The following is a 26,222-nucleotide window of genomic DNA, read 5'->3' on the forward strand; positions in this document are numbered from 1 at the left end:
ACACATAATCAAATCCGTATCTAGTGTCCACTTTAACCAGCTTTAGAACCGTTTTGGTGGTATTCATTAAATTCCTTTTAGGGTTTTTATGCACATAAAACACAGATGGATATAAATACACTTCACATGCTCTCTCTGGCATCACCTTTAAACTCTCTCTTGTAGTGAATGGCGTGTTCACAACCTTCAGGTTGAACAGCTCTTATGTACACAGCCTACAGATACACACCTCTTTTGCCAGTGAGAGATTCTTGCATTTTTAAAATGACAGTAATTGCACAAAGAGGGCCACGACAACTCCAGGTCAGACCAAGGTTACTTATTACAGAGACAGACTGTTACATCATTCACAAGGGGCAGAACAGTTCGTGTTTCCTTGCTCCGGAGGAAACCACTGTCAGGATAATAATGTGACGATCGACAAGGTGAGATTTTATAAATATGAAAAATCATGGAGCTTTTCAGCCTGTCTTTAATGCAGCAGACCTATCTGGAGGTGATGATGGCCCTAGTTGGCGGAACCTGGGCACGGTGCTCTCCTACTAAAAAGCTCTTCCTTTCTGGCCACAAGTTTCTGTTTTCACCACTGAATTGTTGATTTTGTTTTCACCCATGCAACCTCACACTACACGCAGCACTCATGCATACAGACATAGACGTTTCCCTCTAAGGGCCCTATTTTAACTATCTATAGGCCATGGTCTGAAGTGCATGGCGCAAGTGCATTTAGGGCGTGTTCAACTCCACTTTTGCTAGTTAAGCGGCACATAACCTGTGCGCAAAGTAAAGCGCAAGGGGCAAAGGGTTTGTATTTAGTCTCTTAAAATAAACTTATATTAAAGTGCACTTTTTGTAAGTAAACTTAAATACACTTCTAATTAAGTGAAACACACTTAAAAAAAGAATACTAATATTATAAGTAAAGTATTATAAGGGACTTGAAAATAATTATAATCTTTTATAAGTACACTAAATTAGCAGTATAAGTATTTCAATCTAGTATACTTTTTCAATGTACACTTAAGTATAATTTACAATACACTTACAATTAAGTACATTTTTTTTTTACAAGTACACTGGAATACCATTTTAAGTATTACAGAATTAGTATATTTATTTTTAGTACATTGAAGTTGAATTTAGTGACATCTAATTTGAAGTTACACTCTCAAAAATACTAGTTAAATATACTTTAAGCACAAAAAGTAAAAGTATACTTGTAATAACTTTTGCATACTTAAATTACATTTCTAATACACAGAAGTATACTACTTTTTTGACAGATGGGCGCAAGTACATTTGCTACTTACACAACGTGGGCGCTGGGCGTGAAAATGCCTCGGTCTGAAACTAGCAATGACAGTTGTGCTGCACGCGCTTTGCTCCAGGTGTAAAATAGGGTCCTATGAGATGAATGAATCAACATGAATCATGCTGAATAACCACACCTACTGTCACAGTTCCACTGTTAAAAGGCCATGTACTGTATTTGTTATATAGCCTGTAAAGCTGGAACTCTACAAACCTCAGAGCTGTTTAAAAATGTCACCTGGGGCTGAGCTATCTCTTTGTAGAGAGAAGATTTAGAGCATGGAAGAAATGGCTTAGCCAGAATAAAGCAGTGACATGCTCTTTGCTGTTGCTAATTAATCACCAGCGGCTCCTGATAAAACTCATTAGCCAGCCTGAGATTGAGCTATTAATCACTATGGGAATGCCGGAAAATCAAAGGTTCAAGAGGCGTGGATTGAATCGACACATTGCAAAGCCTGACAGAGGATGAAATGTTTATTTTTGGCTTTTTTCTTTTTTTTTTCTACCAAAACTGGAAGAACTGACAGGAATATGAGTGAGGTTGTGTAGCAGACGACAACTGGAGTGGGGAGTGTTTGTCTTTCCACAGGCAGAACCATTAGTCCTCTGTCAGCTGTAGATGCATGTCTAGCTACACACTCACTAGCACTTGTATTACTACACTTGTAAGGACTTTCCACTGAATAAATCGATTCTCAAACCCTAACTGTAACCCTCTGATCTGAACATAACCTGATCCAAATGTAAACCAGGGCCAGTATTTAACAGGGAAGGGAATTAGTCTACTGGTCCAAACTTGTGACTGGCATGTATTTTGGTCCTGCCTCAAGAGTAAAAGCAATCAACTTCAACTTCATCAGCTACATACATAAGCCTTAATATAATTTAAACGGGTGCGTTATATAAAAATTCATCCCCCGTACAGTTGTCATGAAAGGGTAAATTAGCTATAGAGACCAACACCGTTTTTTGTAACAGGCTGTAAACATGTTTATTTCTGCTGTAAAGTTGGGCATTTTAACATGGAGGGGTCTATTGGGAGTGACTCCCTTTTGGAGCCAGCGCCTCAAGTGGCCGTTTGATGAACTGCAGGTTTTGGCGCTTCCCCATTGGCTTCACTGCTCAGCACTAGAGGTTTCCGCTTGGTGTGTACGTGGGAAGTGAGTGGTGAAGCAAGAGAGAAAGTGGCGGCGAATGTGTATAAGCGAGTGGAGCAGAAGACAGAGCTAGTTTAGCTCTGAGAATATAAAGTGAATGTTCAGTGGAAGTTGCAGTTTGTGCAGAAATAAATGCTGCAGCTCCTCAAGACCAACAGAGGTTTCCCCGTGTCTTGTTTACCAGCTGACGGGTTAACTCGGAATGTTTTGAATCCGGCCCCAAGTAGGAAAAGTTAGGTTTGCCCGTTTTGGGCCATGTAGAAACATGGCGGCCATCTCCCTGAAGAAGACCCACTCTGTATATAAACAGCTTCATTCTAAGGTAACAAAAACACAACAGTTCTTATATTCAGGTGATTATAGACCAAAGAAAACACACTTATTAATATTATATTACATTTCTGCCAATAGATCCCCCTAAATGCTACACACGGTTCTTTTAATTATTCATTTAATAGGATCTGCAGTCTGTGCTGTAGTAACTAATCTACTATATCTACTATATAGTCCTAGGAATTATTAGAGAAGTACTCATTAACGATATTGTTTTTTAATTAACTAATCATTTGCTCCTCTATAAAATTTGATTAGGAGTTAGGTTCATTAGCAGTTAGTTCCTCATTTGTTCCCTTTAGTAACTACTCACATTTTTGTGGTCCTTATTGTAAAGTGTTACCAAAGATTTGACTCAGTCTGTCGGTGGTTTTAATGTGTTGATTTCGTAGTAACAACTACTGCGAAGAACTACAAAATGGAATCATTCACCTTTCCTTTATTTAATAACTTTCATTTCAAAATATCAGTTCAATGTTGATGCTTGATGGGGTTACGGTTTTCAGTCTCTGAAAACCGTAACCCCATAAACTCCTAAAATAAATTTCACCTAAACAGTTGAAATATAATGTTAACCTTTAATTCTTCTCTTAAAATCACATCATGAGAGGCGAGACCTGAAAAGGTGGCTTCACCTTGATAGGGATTTCATCCTTCTGAAGGTGGTCCTCACAAGTGTAGTAAAATGAGTGCGCCGTCTACTAAACTCATTGTGTTCCATGTTTATTTGATTGCTACCGGATAAAGCCTCTCACCTGCTCAGAGAGCGAGGCAGATTGAGAAATATTGTCGGCTGGCGTCAAATTTGTTGTGATTAGGCTAAACAAGGCTTTGTGCGGCTCTGCAGTGCATCTGTAGAGAAAAATCAATCACAACCTCCATTCCCTGACACTAATTTGATTTAGTTCAATTTGAAAAAACAGGGCTGAGTTTGGCCTGGCCCCCGGGACCAGCTGCCAACACATTTTACCCCAACTATCCACTTTATGGTCTGCTATTTCCGTCTCTCCAAAAGTCTGAAAGACAGGAAGAGAAAGGTTGGAACTATTTACACTTTTCTGAATATCTGATTGTTTTACAGGACACATGTCAGTTTCACTTTTTCTTTTTCACAAGACGTTTAGATGAAACATGTTTAAATCGATCAGATATCTATTGATATTCTAAAGTTTTTTAACAAATTGCTTAACAGCGACTACGTTTACATACACAAAAGGTTCCGGTTCTTGCCCTTATTCCAAAAAAAGACAATATTCTTACTTAGCTGTTCACACGGCTAATGAAAATGAATAATCCACTAATATTCCCATTTACATGCAGCTATCCATACTACAATTAACGGAACCGGTGGCGGACTTGTCTGACCATGCGAACACAGCCTCCCTCTTTCATTCCTTCAACCACCTTCTTGAAAAGGTTGACGTTGCAATATTTGCACATATCCAAAAACCTGTAGATATTCAAGTCTTTCATAATGAATATTAAAATAGGTGTGCTTCTCCCTCCGACCAGAAATGTGAGCTTTTCTTTTGGGCTTGGATCAACTGTTGGCTAGTTGGGTTTGTGTACAACACAGAGCTGGCCGCAAACGGGCAAGAAGCCGTGGGGCCGTAGTGTTGCAAACTGCCGTAAAAACACAGATTCTGAATGCGCTGTAAAGAATGCAAAGAATGCTCCTAAAACTCGAATAATATTGTCATATCCCACATGTCGTAATCAGAAAATGCTCCTTGCAGAATGAAGTGTAATTCACAATATCCAAACAGAATATGCTTTTTACATGACCCGTATCAAATTTGGAATACTGTCATATTCAGAATAATAGTTTTCTGTTTTCAAACAACTAATATAACCCTACATAGTACAGACTGTACAAAATTAGAATTATGTAAATTAGTGCTTTGTCCTTGAAAATGATTTTCATCTCAGCTTTCAGATACCACCTGGGAACCTGGGCTTTTGTAACATATCATCAACAATAAGGAAATACAATATCTCTTTTCAAACATAGGGGACAATAGTTTGGAATAAAATAAACAAAATTAACTGTCATTGGCAAAAATATTGTCATTTAGTGATAAGAGTCCTCAAAAGGTCAAGTTGGACACAACTACTACTACAACTACTTTTTTTGCTCTGTGTTTTTCCTGCAAGACATCATGAATACGATGTGTAAAATCAATTAGAAAACTAGAATTACCGCCTCACGGTTATATGTGAACCATATATATTATATATATATATATATATAATATATATGGTAATGTTATATATTCAACCAGTGAAGTTTACATCCATGTCTGTCCAAAATGTCATCACTTCATCATTTCATCCTATTGGATGTTTGTGTGAAATTGTCAAAATTAGCGTATGAGTTCTTGAGTTATGGGCACAGTGACCTTGACCTCTGACCACCAAGATCTAATCCTTGAGTTCAAGTGGATGTTTGTGCCAAATCTTTTTTGAGTTTCTGAGTTATCACGTTCACAAGAATGGCCACAGCTGTTGCCGGCATGGAGGCATAACTAGAGCAGTCTTCAATTGTGGTGTCATGGCAGCATTATATCTAACAAAAATAGATGTCTCTCTCTGTACATATGTATTTATGTGTGTCCTTCGAGTTTCTCGATAACCGTTCATCCCATCGACTTCACACTTGGCGGGTGATGCAGTGTCAAGTGTGAAGTAGTTCCGTTTACTACTTGCAATCACATTCACTATCACACTTGCTTTGCTGTTTCACTGACAACAGGACTAGAATCCATCATTATTGATAACAGATGACGCATGTTGGATACAACAAAAAAGATAAATCATCAAATGAGTCTGTGAGTGCACTCAACTAACTGACATCATAATATAACAGCATGTGAGGTTGATTGTTCCTTTAATAATGCAGACTAATAAACATTTACTGTTATTTAAAAAAGTCAATGTTTTGTCATTTCCATCCAGAAGCAGAGGACAGTAGTCTATATTTTATGGGAGAGAGGTCGGTTTTGTTCATTTTACTTCCCTCGTGTTCACTTTAATCACACCTTTCACTCCCCCTCTCTTTCATTTGAAGGCCATCCATAAAAGTCATTTGATACACCCTGGTGATAATGTCCCTCCTGCCATTACACAGATGGAGCAGGAGATACGTGCGATGTGTGCACAGGTGTCTGTGTGGACCTTGTTAAAGGCCTCATATATCTCTGTACACTGTCTAACCCCGAGGGCCTTGCGAGAACAGCTGCTATTGATAAGCTTCATGTAAATGCTCAGACACCTGCTGGGCATATGTTCAGACAGTGAGGAGACTTTGTGCTAGATTAGAATGCTTCTCTCCGTGGAAATCTCTGTTTTTGGTATATTCCCATGAGCCCTCTCTGGGAAACTGGACCGCAGTGTGCTGACACCTCAACTTTAGTTTGAGCTGCAGACTTTTCACTTATCCCTGCACACACTGATGCTGCACATACACAATACAAGCAATGGAATCCCCTAAAGCTTCTATTTGTTTCACCACAATACAGAAATGAGCACCAGACTGATGGTTGCCTTACCTCCAGGAGACTAACATTTACAGTTTGACCTCACGATTCCTCACAATCAAGAACAGGTTTTGCAAAGCAATAGGTTTGGCTTCAGAAGTGGTGGTGGACACAATGACGTCAGAGTTAATTCTTAATAAACCCCTTGACATGATACACCTTCCTGTAGCCAGTTTGATGCTACTCGACTGAATGACGGTTGGTAGCGGTAGTGCATCAAGAAAAAAACATGAATACCAAACATGGATGTCAACAATGCAGGTTTAAAATATTCAGAAAATCAGCTTTGCAAATGTTTAATAATAAAAAAAAATGCATTCAACATGTTTGTTAGGCCTCAATGATACACACAAATTACCACCTCGCTGGTGTATACCTCCGCCAACCAGTCAGGTTGCAGTTTACAACCGTGTCTATCTCGAAAACCGTTCATCCGATCTACTTCACACTTCGTTTGTGTATAGCTGGGGACCCAGGGACGCGCAGTGTTGCCTATGTTGCAATTTGGATAGGTGACATGGTCAACATTAATAAACTTTGAATAGTATGGCGAACGGTGCTCTGTTCAGCAGTGGAGGTGGGGCTTCAGGGCTCTGTGGACTGAGTCGTGCATGTCATCCTCACTTTTGCTGCTGGATGCTGGATATATAATGTTACAACCAAACTCTTCCTCACTTCCCTGGCGACAAACAAGTGATGAGCGGTTCTCGACAACGTCGCGAGCAGCACTTCCGGGGATTGCCAAGCAATCGGCCCGCTACAAAACGGGCATGCATTCCAAACAGCCACGGTCCCAGGACAATGCTGCAGTCACCAATACCGAGAGCCAAGCAATTGATCCGCTCCGAACGGCCACGCCTCGTACGGGCTCTGCACTAGTAGCTTTAAAATCATGGGAAAAGCTTTAACCTTAGTTCAAATGCAGCTGACAATAAACTTGAATTTGTCATTGAATGTGATTCAGGGTTTTGCAGAATAGTCCAATAGCAATGTTCTTTCTGGTGGTAGGGTTGAATATCAATGTAAGGATGTGGAAGTGTTAATTTGATCATGTACATAACACTACCGTGGCATGGCAGGTTTATAAATCTTAGAAGTTGGTGGCGTTAAAAAAATGACAGGTAACAAAAAGATGAAGGCAGTAGGATGACAGCACATGTTGTCTTCTCCTGGAGTTTGTTTTTTAGGCTGTTGTATTGTCTAAATGTTTTCACAGGATACCGTCACTTCTCCTGAAATCACCCGCTCTGCTAAATGAACAGTAGCAATTACTTATGTTGACAGACTTCCTTTCAAAAACCAGAGGAAGCCATTAATCAATGCTTCTTAAAGTACAACAAGAGCACAGGTGCTGTTCAGAGAGAGAGAGAGAGAGAGAGAGAGATACAAAGAGAGACAAAAAACAGAGCGAAGGATGCAAACTATGCAAATGAGCCCTCCTTAATTTGCTTGCGAATGGCAAATGATTTTCTACGGCTGACTGACTTATCGGGCTCTGACACGGCGGGGTGTGTTGTTCTGTGTCTTCACCTTGGCACCGCAATCACAAGAAACACACACTCCCATGCTGTACACTTGCACCCTCTACTCCGCACAGCAGCCATTACAGGAGTGGGAGGAGGAGTGAGGAGAGTGTTGGTGGTGGGGAACTGCCAAACAAACCCTCCCTGATATAATTAGTTTTCTCCGCTGCACCTAATTAACCTTTGTCTGTGTGGCACTTACGCATCTCATTCACAAGCCGAGCGCTCTTTCATTAGCACCGTGTTGTGTTTTTAATGCGTTTACCAGTCATGGTGAGGTAGCTCTTTGTAATCTTCAAACTGCTTCTGCGGCGCTGTTTGAAGCCGAGGACTGGTGTTCGTATAAGCACGGGGAGATGAAGTGGGTTTTGTGATGATTAGAATCAAAGGCCCTGTTCAGACCTGACACTAACATGTGTCTTGGGTGATGCGATCACAAGTGGACAGCTCAGGTGTGAATGCACTCAGGATGCATTGAGGACGCATTGAGATCCAATCGCTCAGACCTCATTTGGAGGTGGTCTGAAGGACAGCCTACTCAACTGACGTACGTGTGTGTGTGTGTGCGTGTGTGTGTGTGTGTGTGTGTGTGTGTGTGTGTGTGTGTGTTACTCTAGAGAGGTGATCCACAGGAGCTTGTGTCGCCGAGGGTTACGTTGCGCCTATACTTTATAAAGGCAATAAAATAACGGCAAACACTTTAGTACTCCCACATTGTCAACAGCAGCGGACTTCATTCCTTCTATTCTGACCTTTCACAATAAAATCCCTAGACATAACCTATACACTGCATCAAAAGGCAACTCAAAACAATAGCTTAACATATAGTTATAGAGCATGTCGGTGATGTGTCAGTGTTTATGTTCTGGTGTTCTGCACAGATCTGACACCTCTCTGTATGCCGCCGTTGCCTGGCAAAGGTGGGATAGGCAGCCGTGTCGGTAGACGATTACCTTATGGTTTTAGGTTCACTGTTAGGTTGGATATTACTACTGCTGCTTCCCAATGGTTAAAAACAACGACGCATTTGGGCTTTGCAGATGGATTACATGTAGGTTACGTGTTTATTTGCATATAGAGCAGGGAAGAGAGATCCGATCACAAGTGGTCACTAGAGACGCATGTGGAGACGCATTCTAATGCCAGGTGTGGCCTGACATATTTAGAGCTTGGATCACCCAAGACGCATGTTAATGCCAGGTCTGATCAGGGACCAAGACTCCAAGGAAGGTTTTTTTTTTAGTAATGTGATTTCATGCTTATCAAAGGGTAAAGGGTAAAGGGTGAGGAGGCGGATCAAACTGCAGATGTGGAAGGCGGATACGTACACTTGAATGTCAACCATGATCCTCTTGTCCTCCTCAACGTGGATTCCCCAGATACAGTCCTGGCCTTTATCATAGGCTTCGGGCCAGTTAGGAGACAGCACCACTCCAGCTGAGTCTGTGATCTCACCACTGCACACAGCTGGAACATACACACACGTACACATACAACCATGGATATTAAGACAATGCTGAGGGTAAGTTCAATGTCGTTACCAAAACAATCATTTTTTTTCGTTACTTCAATAATAATAATAAAATGTAGGCGTTGTTTTTCGACAGGTTTTAATTTTATTTAATAAAAGACGCCAAACTCTTAAATGTTGAATGCTATCTAAACACACGCAACCAAACAATAGTTTTGCTAAAATAAAATTGCGATTTAAATAAGAAGCTGTCTGATCAAGCAATGTGATCTCATCCCTACTCGTCATATTTTCCTGCTTGGCCAGAAGCCCCCAAGCCTTTTTGCGTAGTATCTTAACACAGAAGGTTCTTGCACGGTTAACGTTGAACTTGGTTAAGATGACGTAATGTCACATGACATAACATCAGTAAAAATAACTAAACTTTTGGTTTGACATGGGACACGAACACTGGCCTTCCGAGTAAAAGTCCCTCGCACCCTTAACTGACTGTCTTGGTCTTAACCCCCTGAGACCTGCGGGATCGTGACCGACTTTAATGTCTTTCAGGGGCTGTAGCAGGTTCAGTTTTAGTGCTAGTGAATGTACAATTATCATCTGAAACTAGAAAATCTAAGGTAACAACCACGTCATGCTATCTTGTCAGCAAGGAGGCTCAGGAACGCTCCAAAGTTACGCTAAATTTTGGCGAAAAACTGGCTTGGCCATTTTCAAATGGGTACCTTGACCTATGACCTAGAGATATATAATGGAAATGGGTTCTACGGGTACCCACGATTCTCCCCTTTACAGACATGCCCACTTTATGATAATCACATGCAGTTTTGGGAAATAAACATGCACTTTTTTGCATGCAGTACAAATGTGTTATTTTTGATAATTCTAAAATGGTGCATTTGAATATTTCTGCATACTAATGCCTAAAATGATATATAATGTAAATTAATTTTATGTAGATGTAGATGGGTCACTTCTTTTCAGCAATATACAGACATACAGACCTCTGCAGGCAGGCTCGGTCTCATTCCACTGGGGATTGTTGGGGTCCATGCATTCAATGGTGACTGATCCCTGTTCCAGAGTATAGCCGGGGTCACAGGCAAACTCCACCACAGCTCCCACTGCCCAAGTGTTGTCACTACTGGTCAGGTTACCGTACTTCACGAAGGGTTCGTAGCAGTGGCCTGCTGCAAAGGCTGTAATACAAATACATTTTCAGTGGTGGAAAGGACTGACCTTTACCAAAAAGCAAGTGAGATGTTATGCTTGCCAGATGAGTTAGCATCCCCATTTGGAATTTAGCACCTTTATTGAATTGCCATGCTCGACATTTAATGAAATTCAATTTTTTTCTTGTAATTTGTTGTTTGATTTAATCGTTTCATGTTTTTCTTGAACTCTTCTTGCATTTGGAAACATTTGGCTATTTAATAGGTCCCTAGTTTCCTGTGAGGTAGGCTACAGTAAGAAAACAAGTTGTATAACAACAACTATGTCAAGCTGTCACAGGGAAATGTTTCATAACTTATGCAGAACTATCTAGATACTCAATTTAATGGTACAGCTATGAAAAAATGGTGTACATTTAAACATATTACTTAAAGGGGAACACCACATAAATTAAGAATTCCAATATGTTATTTCCATGGCCTTGCAAAGTTCAATCAATGTTTGTCAACATGAGCTCCTCTCTCTCAAAGCCAGACACTAGAGAAGTAAGTCTAAAACTTGTGATATCACCGGGTGTAAAGTCTGGAGTTGCTCCATAGACGTTGAATGGGAGACTGGTTTCCTGGACCCACAGAATGGTTTTCTGTTTTATACCCAAATTAGCTTTAATTTTATTGTAGTGTTCTCAGTTGTGAAACAGAAAATGTACCCATATACTCTGAACATTCCCCTGGATGCTTTCAGTGTCATCTCTAACAATGCATTGATATTGCCCTATGACATCACATGTTTGAGTTTTAGCACTCTAGTTTTTGGATTTGGGAGATAGTTCTTTGTGTTTTGTGTGTTGTCTTAGACCACAGGAATAACATGTGTGTAGATACAAAATATACAGATATGAAATGTGAACACATGATGCAGATGTTGTCAACATCAGATGCAGCTGTTGTCAACAACAGTGGATTTATTTTCACTTCAAATCCAACCTTGAAGTTACTTAAGTGGACCATTAGTGTTCAAATGGTTGAAGTGTCCAGAAAGTAGGCCTACTGCCCTGCATTACATCACATGTTAGGAACAGCTGATCTTAAAGCTTTTATTAGCTGCAATTATGTTGGATTCTAAATGTTTGTAATGTTTGTGAGAGCCATCCATTATGGCTCTATCGTTGGCGATGTCAGTCGGTCCACTATTTTGGTCAAGACTGAACTATCTTGAGAATTTTGAATGGATTGCCATGAAATTTGGTGCATACGTTCAAGGTTTCAAGAGGATCTACTACATGGACTACATGAATGTGGTTCTGACATTCATGGTTCCCAAAGGATGAACTGTAGGCTAATGCCTGTAGAACTGATGATACTCCCATCAGCTCTGCAGCTGTTCATTGTATTTATATTTAATTTGCTAACAAGGAACATATCCCCGCATTATGTCCAGAACACAGTAGTTACATTTTAGAATTTGTATAGTACCAAATGCAATGCATATAAACTTTAAGATGAATTAATGACTTCCAGTCACTTGCAAATAGTTCTGAATGGATACATTCAGCGACAAGACGGTGCAGAAAGAAGAAGAAACTTGAGTGGCATTTAGAAACGGCTGAATGAATGAGGATAGCTGCTCAACAGGGTGGGAATGGTTTGTCAGGATAAAGGAGGTACCATCAAATCTGTTAGGGACTAGCTGAACAGTATTATGTCCTGTTAATGGCCATAATTAGGTCCGTTGCTCCCTTTGGACCTAATCCCATTTGCGGCAGTGAAGCGGAGGCCTAAGCAGATTACACTGATCGTATTTCCAAGTGGTCCTCGTGGACCAGAGAAGAGCTGCCGATCTGATGGCGAGCGCTGAGACAAATGTGAGGGCAAAAGATAAGAGAAGCTAAGTGATAGCTCACCCAAGCCATTTAGATAGAAATGACTGTAAAATAAATCACATTGATTCTAATGTATAAGGTTATGTTGGTAGAAGCTGCAAGTTAATATTGTGCACGCGAAAGACTGTCCTTGATTCTTTTATTCCCAAGCACCAGAGAGGCAATAAGTATGAAGTAGCTGTAAGATTTACTGGGGGTATCTACTGAGAGCCTTTATTAAATGGCTACAAAAGCAACAGATATAAAAGACAAAATAAAGAAAGAGAGGTACTTTTCACCCGGTTATGGATGCGTATAAATGTACCCAATTATGTGTTTATTGCAAAAACTACAATCAAGGCTGCAATGAAAGTGAAAAACGTCTTTTGGTTATCTCGAAAGTATTTTCGAAATGGGGCTTTTGTTCAGATAAATATGTGTTTTGTTTCTCTCCTGCACCTTCAAATTCCATTGAGGAGATACTAAGGTTTAAAGAGAGCTGTTTCATGGCTTCAGTCTCAGTCTATGGCCCTGTTCAGACCTGGTATTAAGATGCGTCCTCAGTGATCGGATCACAAGTGGACAGCTTTAAGTACGTCTGTTCACACCTGGCATTAGAATGCGTCTCCGCTTTTCACTGCTTTCACACAGTCCATGTAACACTTCATTTAGTGGTCATGTCACCCTTTATTACCTGAATTGCATCATTGCTGTAACTCCTGACCTCTATTCACCAGTCAGCATCTCCGTTCACTCTGCAGTAAGTTTTCACACTATATTCTGTTGAAGGTCTTTGCTCATTATATTTTTAAATCGATAATTCACTGAGAATCTTCAGCAGGCCAAAGTTTTTCACTGATGATTGCTTCTTGGCCTGAAGCAATTAGTCAGCTTACATCTTCTTACATGAAGTCCCTTGTTGTGTTTTTATAAAGAATGCTTTCTTATGGGGTTTGCTGCCATGATTTGTCTACGGTTTAACAATTTGTGACACCAAGAGCCCACATGACACTAGCAAGACAAACACCATGTCACCACATCCTATACTTGATTTATCCATAGCTCTGGTGCTTACCTTGGTACCTTATGGCAATGCCAGTGGATGTGCCTGTAGCGTCTGTAGTCAGCTCAGTGAAGAGATGCCTGGACGTGCTGAGTAGACCTTCATTGGGAAGATACTCCACCTCATATGAATCATACAGGGCAGCTGCAGATATACTGTTACCATTTTTGATCAGCAGCCTAGAAGAAAGGGAATAAAGAATCATTTAGCAGGGTCGCTGATAAAATTAATACCTGGGCTACGTTGGAATTTAAAGCGCTAGTACAAACGTATTCAAGTAATCACCGCATTTCCTAAGAGTTTTCAGGAAACACGCTCCCCCACCCGCTGAGTTCTTCCTGGAGAAAATACGAAGTCCAGGAATAAAGCGTACTAGAAGCCGACCGAGAGGAACAATGCCAAACGGAGAATCATACACACCGTTCAGGGACATATAGGCCAATTAAACATCCAAGACTATCATATTGGGAGGCGACTCTCACCCAATCCAAAGTAATCCATGTAAGCAGGTGCTGCGGATGCCAGATGTCTTTGTTTGTAATGCAAGATCATGAACAAACAATGTAGACAAACTCAAACTGCTCTTGAAATCAGAAAAAGCAGACATCGCCTGCATTACTGACACCTGGGCTCACTCAAATATCCCAGATGAGTCACGTCACATACAAAACTTGTGGTTTTTAAAAATTGTATGCATGGTTGTATGTAAGTGTATGGTTGTATTTGTAAATGCATATGTATGAGTATGTATGGGCATATGTGTGTATGAATAAATGTATTTGTTGTGTTTTTTATATGACGTTCAATCATGTAATGATTTCTATTTATATCAATGTAAATTCTGCTTCTATTCAGTTAACTGTGAGCATAAATGCAAGTAAACTCAAACTCATGTTGTGTTTTCAGCTTCTTCCGCTGACCCCAAATCCATTATTGCAGTTTTAACGGTCACATCATATAGTTCAAACTGTAATTAACAGCAAGCGAAAAAACGTTCAGTCTCCTTGATGTAATTATGAGTCAGAGATGTTGGGAATTTGTGATGATGGGCATGTCTCCCACTTGGTGAAAAAAACCAAACCCTACAATCAGTGGCCAAAATGGCTGCAAATTATCCATCACTGTAGAAGCAGAGTGGGTTCACCTGCTTCTTGTAGAAGGGAAAAAGTTTGAAGATGTCAAAACTCCAGCAACACTTGTAAGACCAACGCGTTTCGGCTTGTGGACCTTCATCAGGGTTATCCAAATTCTCCTTCGCTGACAGTTACATTTAAACAAAAAACAATATTAACACTGATACAATCAATTTAGCTAATTCAAAAGGAGCTATACATGTTTGTTTGTTATCTGGTTTCACATGTTAATGAACCCCTACAAATATATGCTATTTAAATGGTGTGAGTATGAGGCTAACAGTGGGGGCAACCATCCTGAAATAATGTGACTCCCAAGTCAGAATATCACCCCGTTCTCACTCGCAACGCGTCAACAGCAGAAGCTTGGTCAGTGGCCTTATGCGTCAAACTACGATGCTCTACGTGGCCGTAGTTATGGTCGGAGTAAATGAGGAAGTGAGGTCACGTAGTATAAAGAGCGATTAAGTCTGCGTAGAGGGGAGGTTCGGGTCCAAAAACACAGGGCTAGGAGACCACTGTTTGTGTCCTGTGTGAAATCAAAAGTCAACGTTGATTGACGTTATTTTAAGTTACTATGTCGCATGAGTAATGGAGTCTACTTAATTACATAACAAACGTACTTATTTTAACCCAAACCACAATCTTTTCCTAAACTTAACAGAGTAGTTTTGTTGCCTAAACCTAACCAAGTTGTTTCCTGTGAAATTGGGAGTTTATTTTCAAAAGACAGTGTATGCATGGGTGTTAGAGGTTTTTTTGTCCAGTGAGAAAGGGGCTTCAGGGTGCACCTGTTTAGTGCGGTTCAGCCGGTGCGTTTAGTTCAGGTCATTTAAGCTAGTATGAATGTTCAGAAAGCAGAATTGGTAACTCGGATAAAGATCTGGATCTGGTTTGAAAAACGCTAAATAATGAGTCCTATGAATGGTGGTGGTGTATCTATTGGTGAAGCCAGTAATCTATCAAAAACATGCCGATCATTTTGGTGTCATTTGGTTGATGTTTATTTGATCAAGCTTGGAAGCTACATTACCAAAGTCATTGAAGCGGTATGTATAGAATGACCAAAAAAAAGCAGGTGGCTTTTAACAGGAAACTGTTGAAATGCCAACAAACCTCAGCTCATTACACTACCACCTTTTACGCTTGTGCCAATTCTCTATCTTCTCCACATCTTCACTTCTATCTGATCTTTTCAGTTTCCTCAGAGTTGTCCAGATGTCTCTTCATATCTATGAGGTCTATATTTGTAGCAGGAGTGTCAGAGCAGCCCCTAGCAGCTATTGGCTGGTATACAAAATGGATTATTCAGCTAATTTCCCCCCTGTGGCTCTTCCTTTCAGTCCTCTGTCACGAGAGCCCCATGCTGCTAAAATGACACTCTACTGTCCCCGCTATGAGCTGCACTGACAGCCAGTTATTACCCTACAGAGTCCTCAAGAAGTATGTTTTTCCGGGGAAAAGCAGAGGGTATGACGCACGAGAGGCCTCAGTGAAGGAACATGCACAAGTAAAGAGGAAGGTAATACATCACTGTTAACCAGAGCATGACACAGTAGTTACACCAGCCTGTAACTAGCATGTCGTGACATTATTAGATGTCATCAATGTGGACCGTTTCATGTGAAGTAACAAAGAATTCGATTCTTGTCCTGGTATACGCCACTCAAGTGAAATTTTGACCATTATGTCACCCTAACGGCCGGGCCACACAGTGAACGTCAGCAGGGCGTAGCGGCTGCAGAACCTGTTGTTTATATTTTGGCACCCATGTTAATCCATGTTAATTTCCGTTTCAAAATAAAAGCCCTGTGGCATTTTTTTGGGTTGAAATAATCCATTAATTTGTTAACACAATGCTTTTATTCTGAAATATTCTGAAATATTCTCAGGAAAAGGCTGTGAAAAAGCAGTTACTTGCAGGTCTCCATAAATTAATGTCGACTGGCTTTTCATTTTGTAAACACAGTAGTCATATTAGAAACCCCACGTATGCTATTAGTAGGCTATGTTAATAAATTAAAAGAACATCAGGTGAAAGGCAGTATTTTTCCAGTGTTCTCTCTGTATTTCTCTCTCTCTCTCTCTCTCTCTCTCTCTCTGTCTGTAAACAAAAACTATGTGACTTCTTCTTGGGTATAACTCTACACTTTTCAGACAGCTCATCTTCGATGGATGACACTAAACTCATCGTGGAGGTAGAGAAACACAAAGCTTTATGATCCACAGAACATTTTTATAACAGCTTTATAAAGATATAATGAAAAAAGAAAAAGCATGGGAAGAAGTTGCTGCTGCTGTTGGTTTTAATGGTTTACGGTTTGATGTAGCCATGCGCTGCTGACGTGCCCAGTCTGGCCCGGGATTAAAACTCTCCACTGATACCATTCACTGCAGATCATTTTCCAGAGCTTGTATCCTTCTCTTTGGTTGATTGCCAATATGAATATCTTTAGACTAACTTCTTGGTACTTGCAATTACATATTCATCCCAACTCGTCACATACCACCGCTTTGTCACGCCCCTTGGCATCACTTTATTTTTGTCATCGAAACCACTATAGTTAACCATGGCGCCACTTTAGGATTAGGAATAAACTACATGGTTGACCACGTAGATGACCACTTAGAGTAACTTTTAATCTCAAAATAATGCATTATAACAATCATTATAATGCATTATAAAAATGTGACAATGAATTACAACTATGGGAATTATAATAAAATATGATCTTTGAAAAAAAATTATTATTATAATACTTGACCTTATAAGTCATCATCATTAAGTGCTTTATAATGTGTCATGATTATTGTTATAAAGCATAATTAATATGAATGAATGCTTATAACTTTAATTATACAGTGCTATAAACGGATTATAACACATTATAAGTATGTTTATAAGGCATTATAGACATGGGCGTCATAGAAAGTGTTGAAAGATGAAAGGTCCTGCTTACCGATCATCATCCTCAGCCAACGCCACCTTCTCAAAGTGGATATGTAGTTTCTGGCCCTCAGGGGCCTCCAGCAGCCAGTGGCAGGTCAGGTTGTTGCTGTAGTTGCTGGGAAAACCAGGCGAGACGATCCGACCGACTGTGACGTTCCTGATCAAACCACCACAGGCAGCTGAGGGAGAGGAGGAGGAGGGAATGAAAAACTGCACTTGATTGTTTAGATTGAAAATACATTGATACATTGAAAGTCAACCAAATTCACTTACTGACCATAGATAAGCTTATTTGCCCAAATTAAACTCTGGTGTCAGTATCGACAAATTGGGAGCAACCAGGCCAGAGAAGGCATTGATGAATGTTTCATGATTGCATCACAAAGGACTTTCCATCTGAGCGCTAAAATCCCTGTGAAATTACATTAAATGGTTGTTGCACCAAAAACAAATTACAAAAAACATATGAGCTGGGGGCCAACATGAAAAAGTAAAGGCTGGGAGGGGGGGACAGAATTCCCTGTAGTAAGATGTCTCACATGGTAATGCTTTCTGTCAATAAAATCCAATACTTCCTACAGATGTTTCACATTAAAAGCCGAATAGGAACACAGATGACGCCCTTTTATCCTCTGAAAGACTTTTAGTGTGAAATGCCTGTGCAGGAATATTGTTTTCATTCCCTAGTTATTTCTAATTGCTTCCATTTTACCTTTTTTTTGGTTGCTGTCATTCCCCCTAGTGCTTGCTCATAGGGGAATGTTGGGTCTCTGTCAATTATGGAGTAAGGTTTTGACCAGCTCCATATGAAAAGTGTCCTATGATAACTTCTGCTATGATTTGACGCCATGCAAATAAATTAAATTAAACAATTTAACTGAAGGGAAAGTAAAAATGTGAAATGCAATCAACCAGTGTTTGGTTTTTCTGTTCTGGGCTACTGAAGAAAGATGGCAGTGCAACATGGTGGACATCATGGAAGAGGACCAAGCCCCCGGGAAGAGCGCCAGGCTTTGAAGCAAGTAGCCAAACGGTCCGTCATGGGATGCCATGGGCCCAAAAATACTTTTTCCCATAGACTTACATTGGGATAATGTTTTTGAGGTAAATCAACTTCCAAGTACGAACACATGAATAGCGCTGATTTAAATCATTAGGTTCTAAAAGTTGTAAAATGCACTAATAGCCGAATCCAGAGTTTTTTTTTTCATGCTGCTGTTCATGTGAATGAGCCAGAGACCGAGCGGCTGGGAGACAGGGTTAAAAAACACAACAATTCTAAGTTTCAGGTGATTATATACTAATGTAAACATAATAATGAATATTATATTCAATTTATGCCAATAGATTCCCCAAAATCTGACACACTGGTCCTTTAAAAGCCCTCTTCAGGATGTAAAGGACTGTTAAAAGATTATGTATATCCTTCCAAAAATAATGTTCCTGTTACTCAAAATAATCTGCAGCTTTCACCAGAACTGCTTTCCACCAATAAATAGTCCCTATAAAAACGGTTGAGAGTGTATGTATGGCTAGATGCCATTGGAGGTATAGGGGAGAAAATATGTTTTTGTAATTTGGGTGAATCAACCATTTAATAAATTGACCAAGTAATTACTGTATCCTGTAATGTGTCTGAAAGTGGATCTTTTGTGCAGATTGATCACTCATCCATCACTTTTTATTTTAAATTCATGAAGATCATGAACCAAGAAATGAGGTGAGAAAGATAGCATCATAAGAGATACAATCAGATTTATCAACACATACAGAAAAATCCATCTACAGCTACAGGAAGGTGTTTGTGTGTGTGTGTGTGTGTGTGTGTGTGTGTGTGTTGGATCCCAGATGATCAGGTCAAGGTTACTCATGCAGGCAAAGCTTAATTAAAGCAGAGCAGGAAGAATAAACCCAATGGCATCCTGCCCAGCTTTCAGTAATCACACCTCGATACACCTGCTTTATGCTCTGACACACACTCACTCACACACACACACACACACACACACACACACACACACATAGAGATAGAGATACAGATGTACAGCCACACAAACTCCCCGTTTGAAATTGCTTTCAGAGAAACAGTCCCTGTGCTGTGAATCAGAGTAGATCAGGGTGATCAGGAGTAAAATGGTCACTTATTATTCATCAGCCAGCCTCTTAGGAGCAAAGAAAGAAAGAAAGATAGAAAAACATTCATCATCCACACACTCCTGAGGGAGTCCAGTTTCTGGCTCTATGCCTGTCATGCAAAAGGACCAGAAGGTCCAATAGATAACTCTTGGCTGAAAGTCTTCTAAAAAAAATAACCCAAAATGCTGTGATCGTTGATGGGAATTGAAAAGCTGGCAGGGAGCGACTGAAGCACAGTTAGCTCTGATTCAGAAAAACAATACTGAAAAGTAACAGCACGATACCTTTACGTCTTCAAAAAAGCAGAGGTCAGGGGTCGAAGGGCAAAGTTTACTGACAATACAAAATACTACAACAACACTATGCTTATGCTAAGTAATGTTAATAATAGTTAATCTAAAAAGAAGGACAATTTGAATATTGTAAAGTTGTTTTTAATATATATAAGGAATCTTTATTAAATAGTTTGAATAATATCTGTATTATTATGTTAGATGTACACAATGATTTAAAATAAATATAATATTAATGCAAAATGCTGGTAATGCTATCAATAATTATGCTAACAATAGTAGTAATGCTTATAATATAAAATACATTTGTTTTATTGATACATTTATACTTATAAATAGTAATTTGGTTTTTATTATGCTAATAATAATGATAATACTAATACTGTAAAGAGAGATATTGGTTTATCGGATGTATTTCTATAGCTTTAGTTTATAAATAATCATGTTGTATTTATACTTATTTTAAACATCTCTGTTATAATTTTAAATATCGAACACAATATGTTGAAAGACTTTATAATAATAATAATAATAATAATAATAATAATAATAATAATAATAACGCTATTTCTAATAATGATAATAATGATAATAATAATTTAATTCCGGGTCATGGTAATGCGGATACAGTAAATAAATAATGGTTTTATGAATACATCTCTGTTTAGAAATGATGAAATTGTATTTAATACATCACTAAGTATTAATATTATAATATTGTATTATATGTATTATTATATTATTTAAAAAACAGGTTGCAATAGTCTAGAAAATAAATAATGTTGAAAGTATCAATAATTATTATTATTATTATGACAATGGTGATAGTGCTAATATTATAAAGAAATGTATTGGTTTTATCACTTACTTTAAGTATTATCTGTATTATTATTATACATTATCTATAATAATAATAATAATAATAATAATAATAAAAGTATGTGCAATGTTTTTATTATTTGAAATATTACATATAATATTACTAAAACAATAAATCAATAAAGAATTAGCAAATATCACAATAAATATAATATGCACTATGTAGATTGCAAATGGTTTAATCTTTTAAGAGAACACGTTTAAATAGAGAGTCTTACTCTCATAAATCTGATGAAATGATTTTGTAGTTCTATGAATTCATTGTTCCTTCTTGCCTTAATATTGATTCATACAATTGAATCGGAGTTCTGCCTGGGAAGCTGGAATACGTGTGCATTTTCCTCGATTCGGTAATCTTTAAATGATGGCAGGTAATTAGACAACAAATATTTGTAATGATTAGACTTTGTAATAGTCGGGTTTACTCAAATACAGTGGCATCTCTGTAATGACTAGAAATTGTTTTTAAGTGTTTAGTTGTTGTCCTTCCTATCTCTGGCCTGTGGATATAAAAGATGAGCTTTGATTGTGTTTTCTCTTGGTTCTGGTGACCTCACCTAGGCAGTGTGGTTCCTTGCCACTCCAGTAGGGGGTGCTAGCATTGCGGCAGGTCAGCACACTGGGGCCTTGCAGCTGGTAGCCGGTCAGACAGGAGAAGAAAGCCTCCCCCCCAGAGTGGAGACTGCTCACTGATACATCACCGTAGAGAGGCCGCTGGGGGAAGACACAGCTCAACACAAAGGCTGCAGAGACATAGATAGAGAAAGAAATGAAAGAGTCAGAAATTGAGAGATTTAAGACAGAAACAGAGGAACAGAAAGAGACACAAAGGGAGAGGGAATTAAGCTGAAAGAAAGTGAAATTTCAGCAGAGGGGCTGAAGTTTAGTTTCAGAAGTTGAAAGGACTCAATGAAGATAGTTTGACCTATAGCGGCTCATGTATGACAACAACCAAATTCCATACAGCCCTCTATAAACTCTAACAATATAATGGTCTTGTTTAGGCTAGAAATGGTTTTGGTTAGGGGTTGCAGCAAGATATGTTTGAGTAACTGAACCCAGAGCAAAAACAAATCTCAAAAAACCCTGGCTATAATGACTCCTGGAGTTTTTGATGAAATCATGTGTAACGGCAGAAATTGGGAAAACTGTATTGTGAATTTTTAGCAATTCAGCACATTCGATCATCCAGATTTTGGTGGCTGGGCATAGAAAGTACACTACTAGCATGACTTAAGAGATGTCCTGTCTCATGCACTACTGTCAGGATATAGTGATAGTGATAATTTATGAAAATAACTTTTTTTTTTAAATCATATTTGCTCCATTTCTACCTACTGCTGCTTTAAAGCATGCAAACATGTTGTAGTAGAACCTTAAAATACAAGTATGAACCTGCAAATGAGCATAATAGGTCTTCTTTAACTATGTTCAAATATCCACCACAAGCTGCTCTAGTGTATGAATTTTCATACTGTATTTATAGGACCTTATTTTTTGTAAATGTGGGACAAACCCTATAGGCCTTGACTTTCCTAGCTGCCACAGTCAAATTGATTTTCTAATTAAGCTGTCTGCTTATACAGAGGTAAATAAAACTACAGGGAAATATTTAGTGTACCAGTGTCCCCCTGTGGCCAGCATTTAAACCCACACACACACACACACACACACACACACACACAGTTGTACAAAGACCTGTCACATCATTGCCAATATATGAGGAACATACAGGCTGGCTCTCAGGTGACCAGTTAACTAACTGGCTCTTTTATTGCCACTGATTTGTCTTCCTTCAGCCTCCTGGCGTTCAGCCACACATATTAATAATTTATTTCTGCTAAAGACTCTGATCCATCTCACTGTAATTGTCCTAGTTTTATTGTTAGCACTCGGATGGCTTGGCAGTAGTGCCGCTATTGATTCTGTCTGTTGGGGACAGCGCCCGGCCTCAGGCGAGGAAATATGTAGGGAGATTAAATAGGCCAATAAATGACAACCTACGACCTCGGCCGCCTCCAACACTCTGTTAGAGCTGAGGGATGTTCGCCAGCTCTATAGTGTCTCAGAAATAGAGATAAGAAGAGAAGTTTTGGTCTTTATAGTATTTCTCATTAGAGCAACATCCCAGACTAGTGCTGCTATAGCAGCAGCTGCTGAAGCTGTGTCCTATCACTCCCTGAGCTAGTCATTACCATGGTCAGCTGTAGCTATTAATATCCAGGCCAACCAAAAACTATGAAGCTCATAGGCTCGCTGGAGACTAGAAAAAGAGATAAAAGAGCCATCATGGTAGCATTGTGGCATCATAACACTGGTGCTAACAGGGAGCCTTCACAGAGAGAAATTGCCTTTGGAGCAGTAAAATGCCTGCTATTTGCTACATCACTTTGTCTTGTCTTCGTAGACCTCAAGGCCATAAATCATGTTTCGGCTTTAATGAAAGGTTATTGATAATCACTGCCTTTATTTTGTCTTCTCTTTCACACAAGAGGGTGCAAGTTGACCTACAGTGTGGTGTTTAGCTGAAGTCCACTGGATCACAAAAAGAGAGATGAGTAGCAAAACATAAAAGCTGAAAATGCATAGAGCAAAGGGAATGAAATGCAACAATAACCTTTGCGCAAATTGGAAAAAGTTTTCAACAGGGTTTCTTTTGAAAATTACCATATTGAGTGTCTATAGATATATAACAGGATCATATACATGTACCTTTTAATAGTAGTAGTAGTAGTCTGTGAAAGTTCTGCATAGTGCTATAGCATGCCACAGGTGGAACAGTGTGTATGTGTATTCATCACTTACTTTAAGTACTCAAGTCAAGTCAATTTTATTTGTATAGCCCAAAATCACAAATCACAAATTTGCCTCAGGGGGATTTACAATCTGTACAGGATACGACACCCTCTGTCCTTTACAGTACCACCCTCTCATCGGATAAGGTAAAACTTAACCAAAAAAAACCTTTTAACAGGGAAAAAAAAGGAAGAAACCTCAGGAAGACGAACAGAGGAGGGATCCCACTTCCAGGACGGACAGACGTGCAATAGATGTCGTGTGTACAGAGTAACAACATAATGAAAATACACAACACAACTTCCTCTCCACGCCAGATAGATAGAGCCAGAGCAACACGACCTCCTCTCCACGCCAAATAAGTAATATCTGTATTATTATTATAAGTTATTTCATAATTATAATAACAATAATGCTAATATTAATAACAACACTATTTACTATGTTTTCTATCGTTTTGAATATGAAATATTTATAACGTTATTATTAAAATAAGAAATCTATTACAAATTTAAACGGCAAATGGTAAATTGACTTGTATTTATATAGCCGCCCCAGTGTGGAACAATTAGGGGGATCTATTGGCAGAAATGGAGTATAATATTAATAAGTATATTTTCTTTAGTGTATAATCACCTGAAAATAAGAGTCCTTGTTGCACCGCCTGTTTCTACAGTACTGTTCACTTTTCCTGCTTGGACCAGAGTCGATAATGTTACTTGTTGCTGTCACCGTCACTCTCTCTCTCTCTTGCTTGACCACTCACTTCCAACCTCTGCTCCAAATGACCTACGCTACTCTCACAACAACTGGCTCTAGACAGGGCCATTCGTGTTTTCACGTCAGCCACCATAGTTCTTCTACACGCTTGGAGAGGCTACAGTTGGCTGCAATCTGCAACCTCACCGCTAGATACCGCCAGAACCTACACACTGCTCCTTTAAATACAGACTCATAGGTTGCGTCTGAAATTCCATACAAACATGCTATTTAGTACGCTAAAACAATATGTGAGATTGTTTAGTACGTCCAAAACCTAGTATGAAACTAATAGTACGTGAATTCTATGAATTCTAAGACAATATCGAAAGGAGTCTATCGCCCTTTTTTAGCTGTTTTTCCCGTGGTTTATTTTGGTAGAAAAAGGGTATAATTCACGCCTTTGTATCATCCATCCTGTAATGTTTTGTTATCAGGCATGCTACATGATAATTCTGGATAAATGAATGACATAAAAATCCTGGGATGCTGCCGCAAATTTTTACAATTTGGTCGGTGGCTGAGAATGGCGTTTTAATTGTGCTTGGCTCGAGGTGCTGCTATGTGGGGATAGCCCCACGCTCACAATGTCAAGTGCCCTAAGTGTGGGAAAACAACAACACGCATGCCCAAAGCCTTTGGCAAAGAAAGCGGATGGCACAAATTTGATGCCGAGTGTGGCATCTTCAAGCTACTACATATCCGTAAAGCTTTGTGACCGCATCTTGCATGGTTGCGACGCTATCGCTGTCACAAAATTTGTCCACAGACAGAAATATAAACACCTGGCAAAATATTCACACACAGACTGACAAGGTGAAAACAATACCAGCGTCGATGGTGTGGCTGGTAATTAGATCTGACTCTCTGTATAATGAAAGCAATCAGGCTACATGATTCTGAACCAGCCACATTAACCAGGTGTGTTTGTGGAGCAGCAGCTGGACGTTTTTGCTCTGGACAGCTGAGCCAAACAGAGTAACTCATTGCACAATATCAAATCACAAGTTAATCAGTGTCAGTAAATGGTTAAAATCACTGCACGTAGGAGAGAAGGAGACAGCTGTGTATGGCACATGCTCTCACACTGCACCACCTGTAAGCGCAGGTTTGATGTTTTAGGACCAAAGTGAAACAGCAAACGAAGCTCTCAGTGTCTTGGTCTGGAACAAATGATAAAGTGTGTGTTCAGATCAGTCTGTGGACCGTGGGGAACATCTGGGCAGAGCTGATCATATTAACATAAGATTAGATAGAACTTTATTTAATAACGTTCCAAACTGCAAACAGCCACAGTCAACATTTTTCATTTCATTGATCACAAGAACAATTGGCAACATATGATGCTGAATGTGCATCATGTTTTACTCTGACTTTACACACTTAACTTTTCTCTAGGACAGCTTTCTGTTATAATGCGGAATAAAGGAGTGACTGTATCATCACATTCTCACATTCTCAACTTGTCAAATACCGCCGCTTGGTCAGTGGCCGTAAGCTTCAAACTATGACGCTCTAGGTACCCCTCTAGCGTCAGTTTTGGACGTGTCAGTTTGGTCAGCTTCCGCTCGTTACTAGGGGTGTGACAATTTAAATTCTCAATCGGAAATCGATCGAAATTAACTTCCGATCTCGACCATCAAAATCAAAAGAAGGATCGACGATCTCTGCCCCCTGCCCACTTTCGTACGTTACTAGTACAATCCAGCTGGACTCAAGAAATGTAACAGCCACTTCGCTCATGGTTAAAACTATAAACCAGCAGAAAAAAAAAAAAAAAAATCACAGTTGAATTTCAGCCTTCATGGACATTTTTCAACTCAACGTTGTTGAATCAGAGCAGCTGAT

General features: G+C 39.4%; 1 protein-coding gene across 1 annotated transcript in view; it reads right to left on the minus strand.

The window, feature by feature from the left end:
• The window catches only part of LOC119491725 (seizure protein 6 homolog), a 177,419-nt gene that overhangs the window by 19,072 nt on the left and 132,125 nt on the right, over positions 1 to 26,222 (minus strand). The window contains exons 5-9 of the mRNA XM_037775926.1: positions 21,377 to 21,562; positions 17,522 to 17,690; positions 13,441 to 13,607; positions 10,336 to 10,530; positions 9,192 to 9,330 (exon numbers count right to left, since the gene is read on the minus strand). Of these exons, the coding sequence (XP_037631854.1) occupies positions 9,192 to 9,330; positions 10,336 to 10,530; positions 13,441 to 13,607; positions 17,522 to 17,690; positions 21,377 to 21,562 (856 nt within the window). The remainder of the gene's footprint in view (positions 1 to 9,191; positions 9,331 to 10,335; positions 10,531 to 13,440; positions 13,608 to 17,521; positions 17,691 to 21,376; positions 21,563 to 26,222) is intronic.

Source organism: Sebastes umbrosus, chromosome 7 (assembly GCF_015220745.1).
Source record: "Sebastes umbrosus isolate fSebUmb1 chromosome 7, fSebUmb1.pri, whole genome shotgun sequence".
In the NCBI taxonomy this organism is placed as follows: Eukaryota; Metazoa; Chordata; class Actinopteri; order Perciformes; family Sebastidae; genus Sebastes; species Sebastes umbrosus.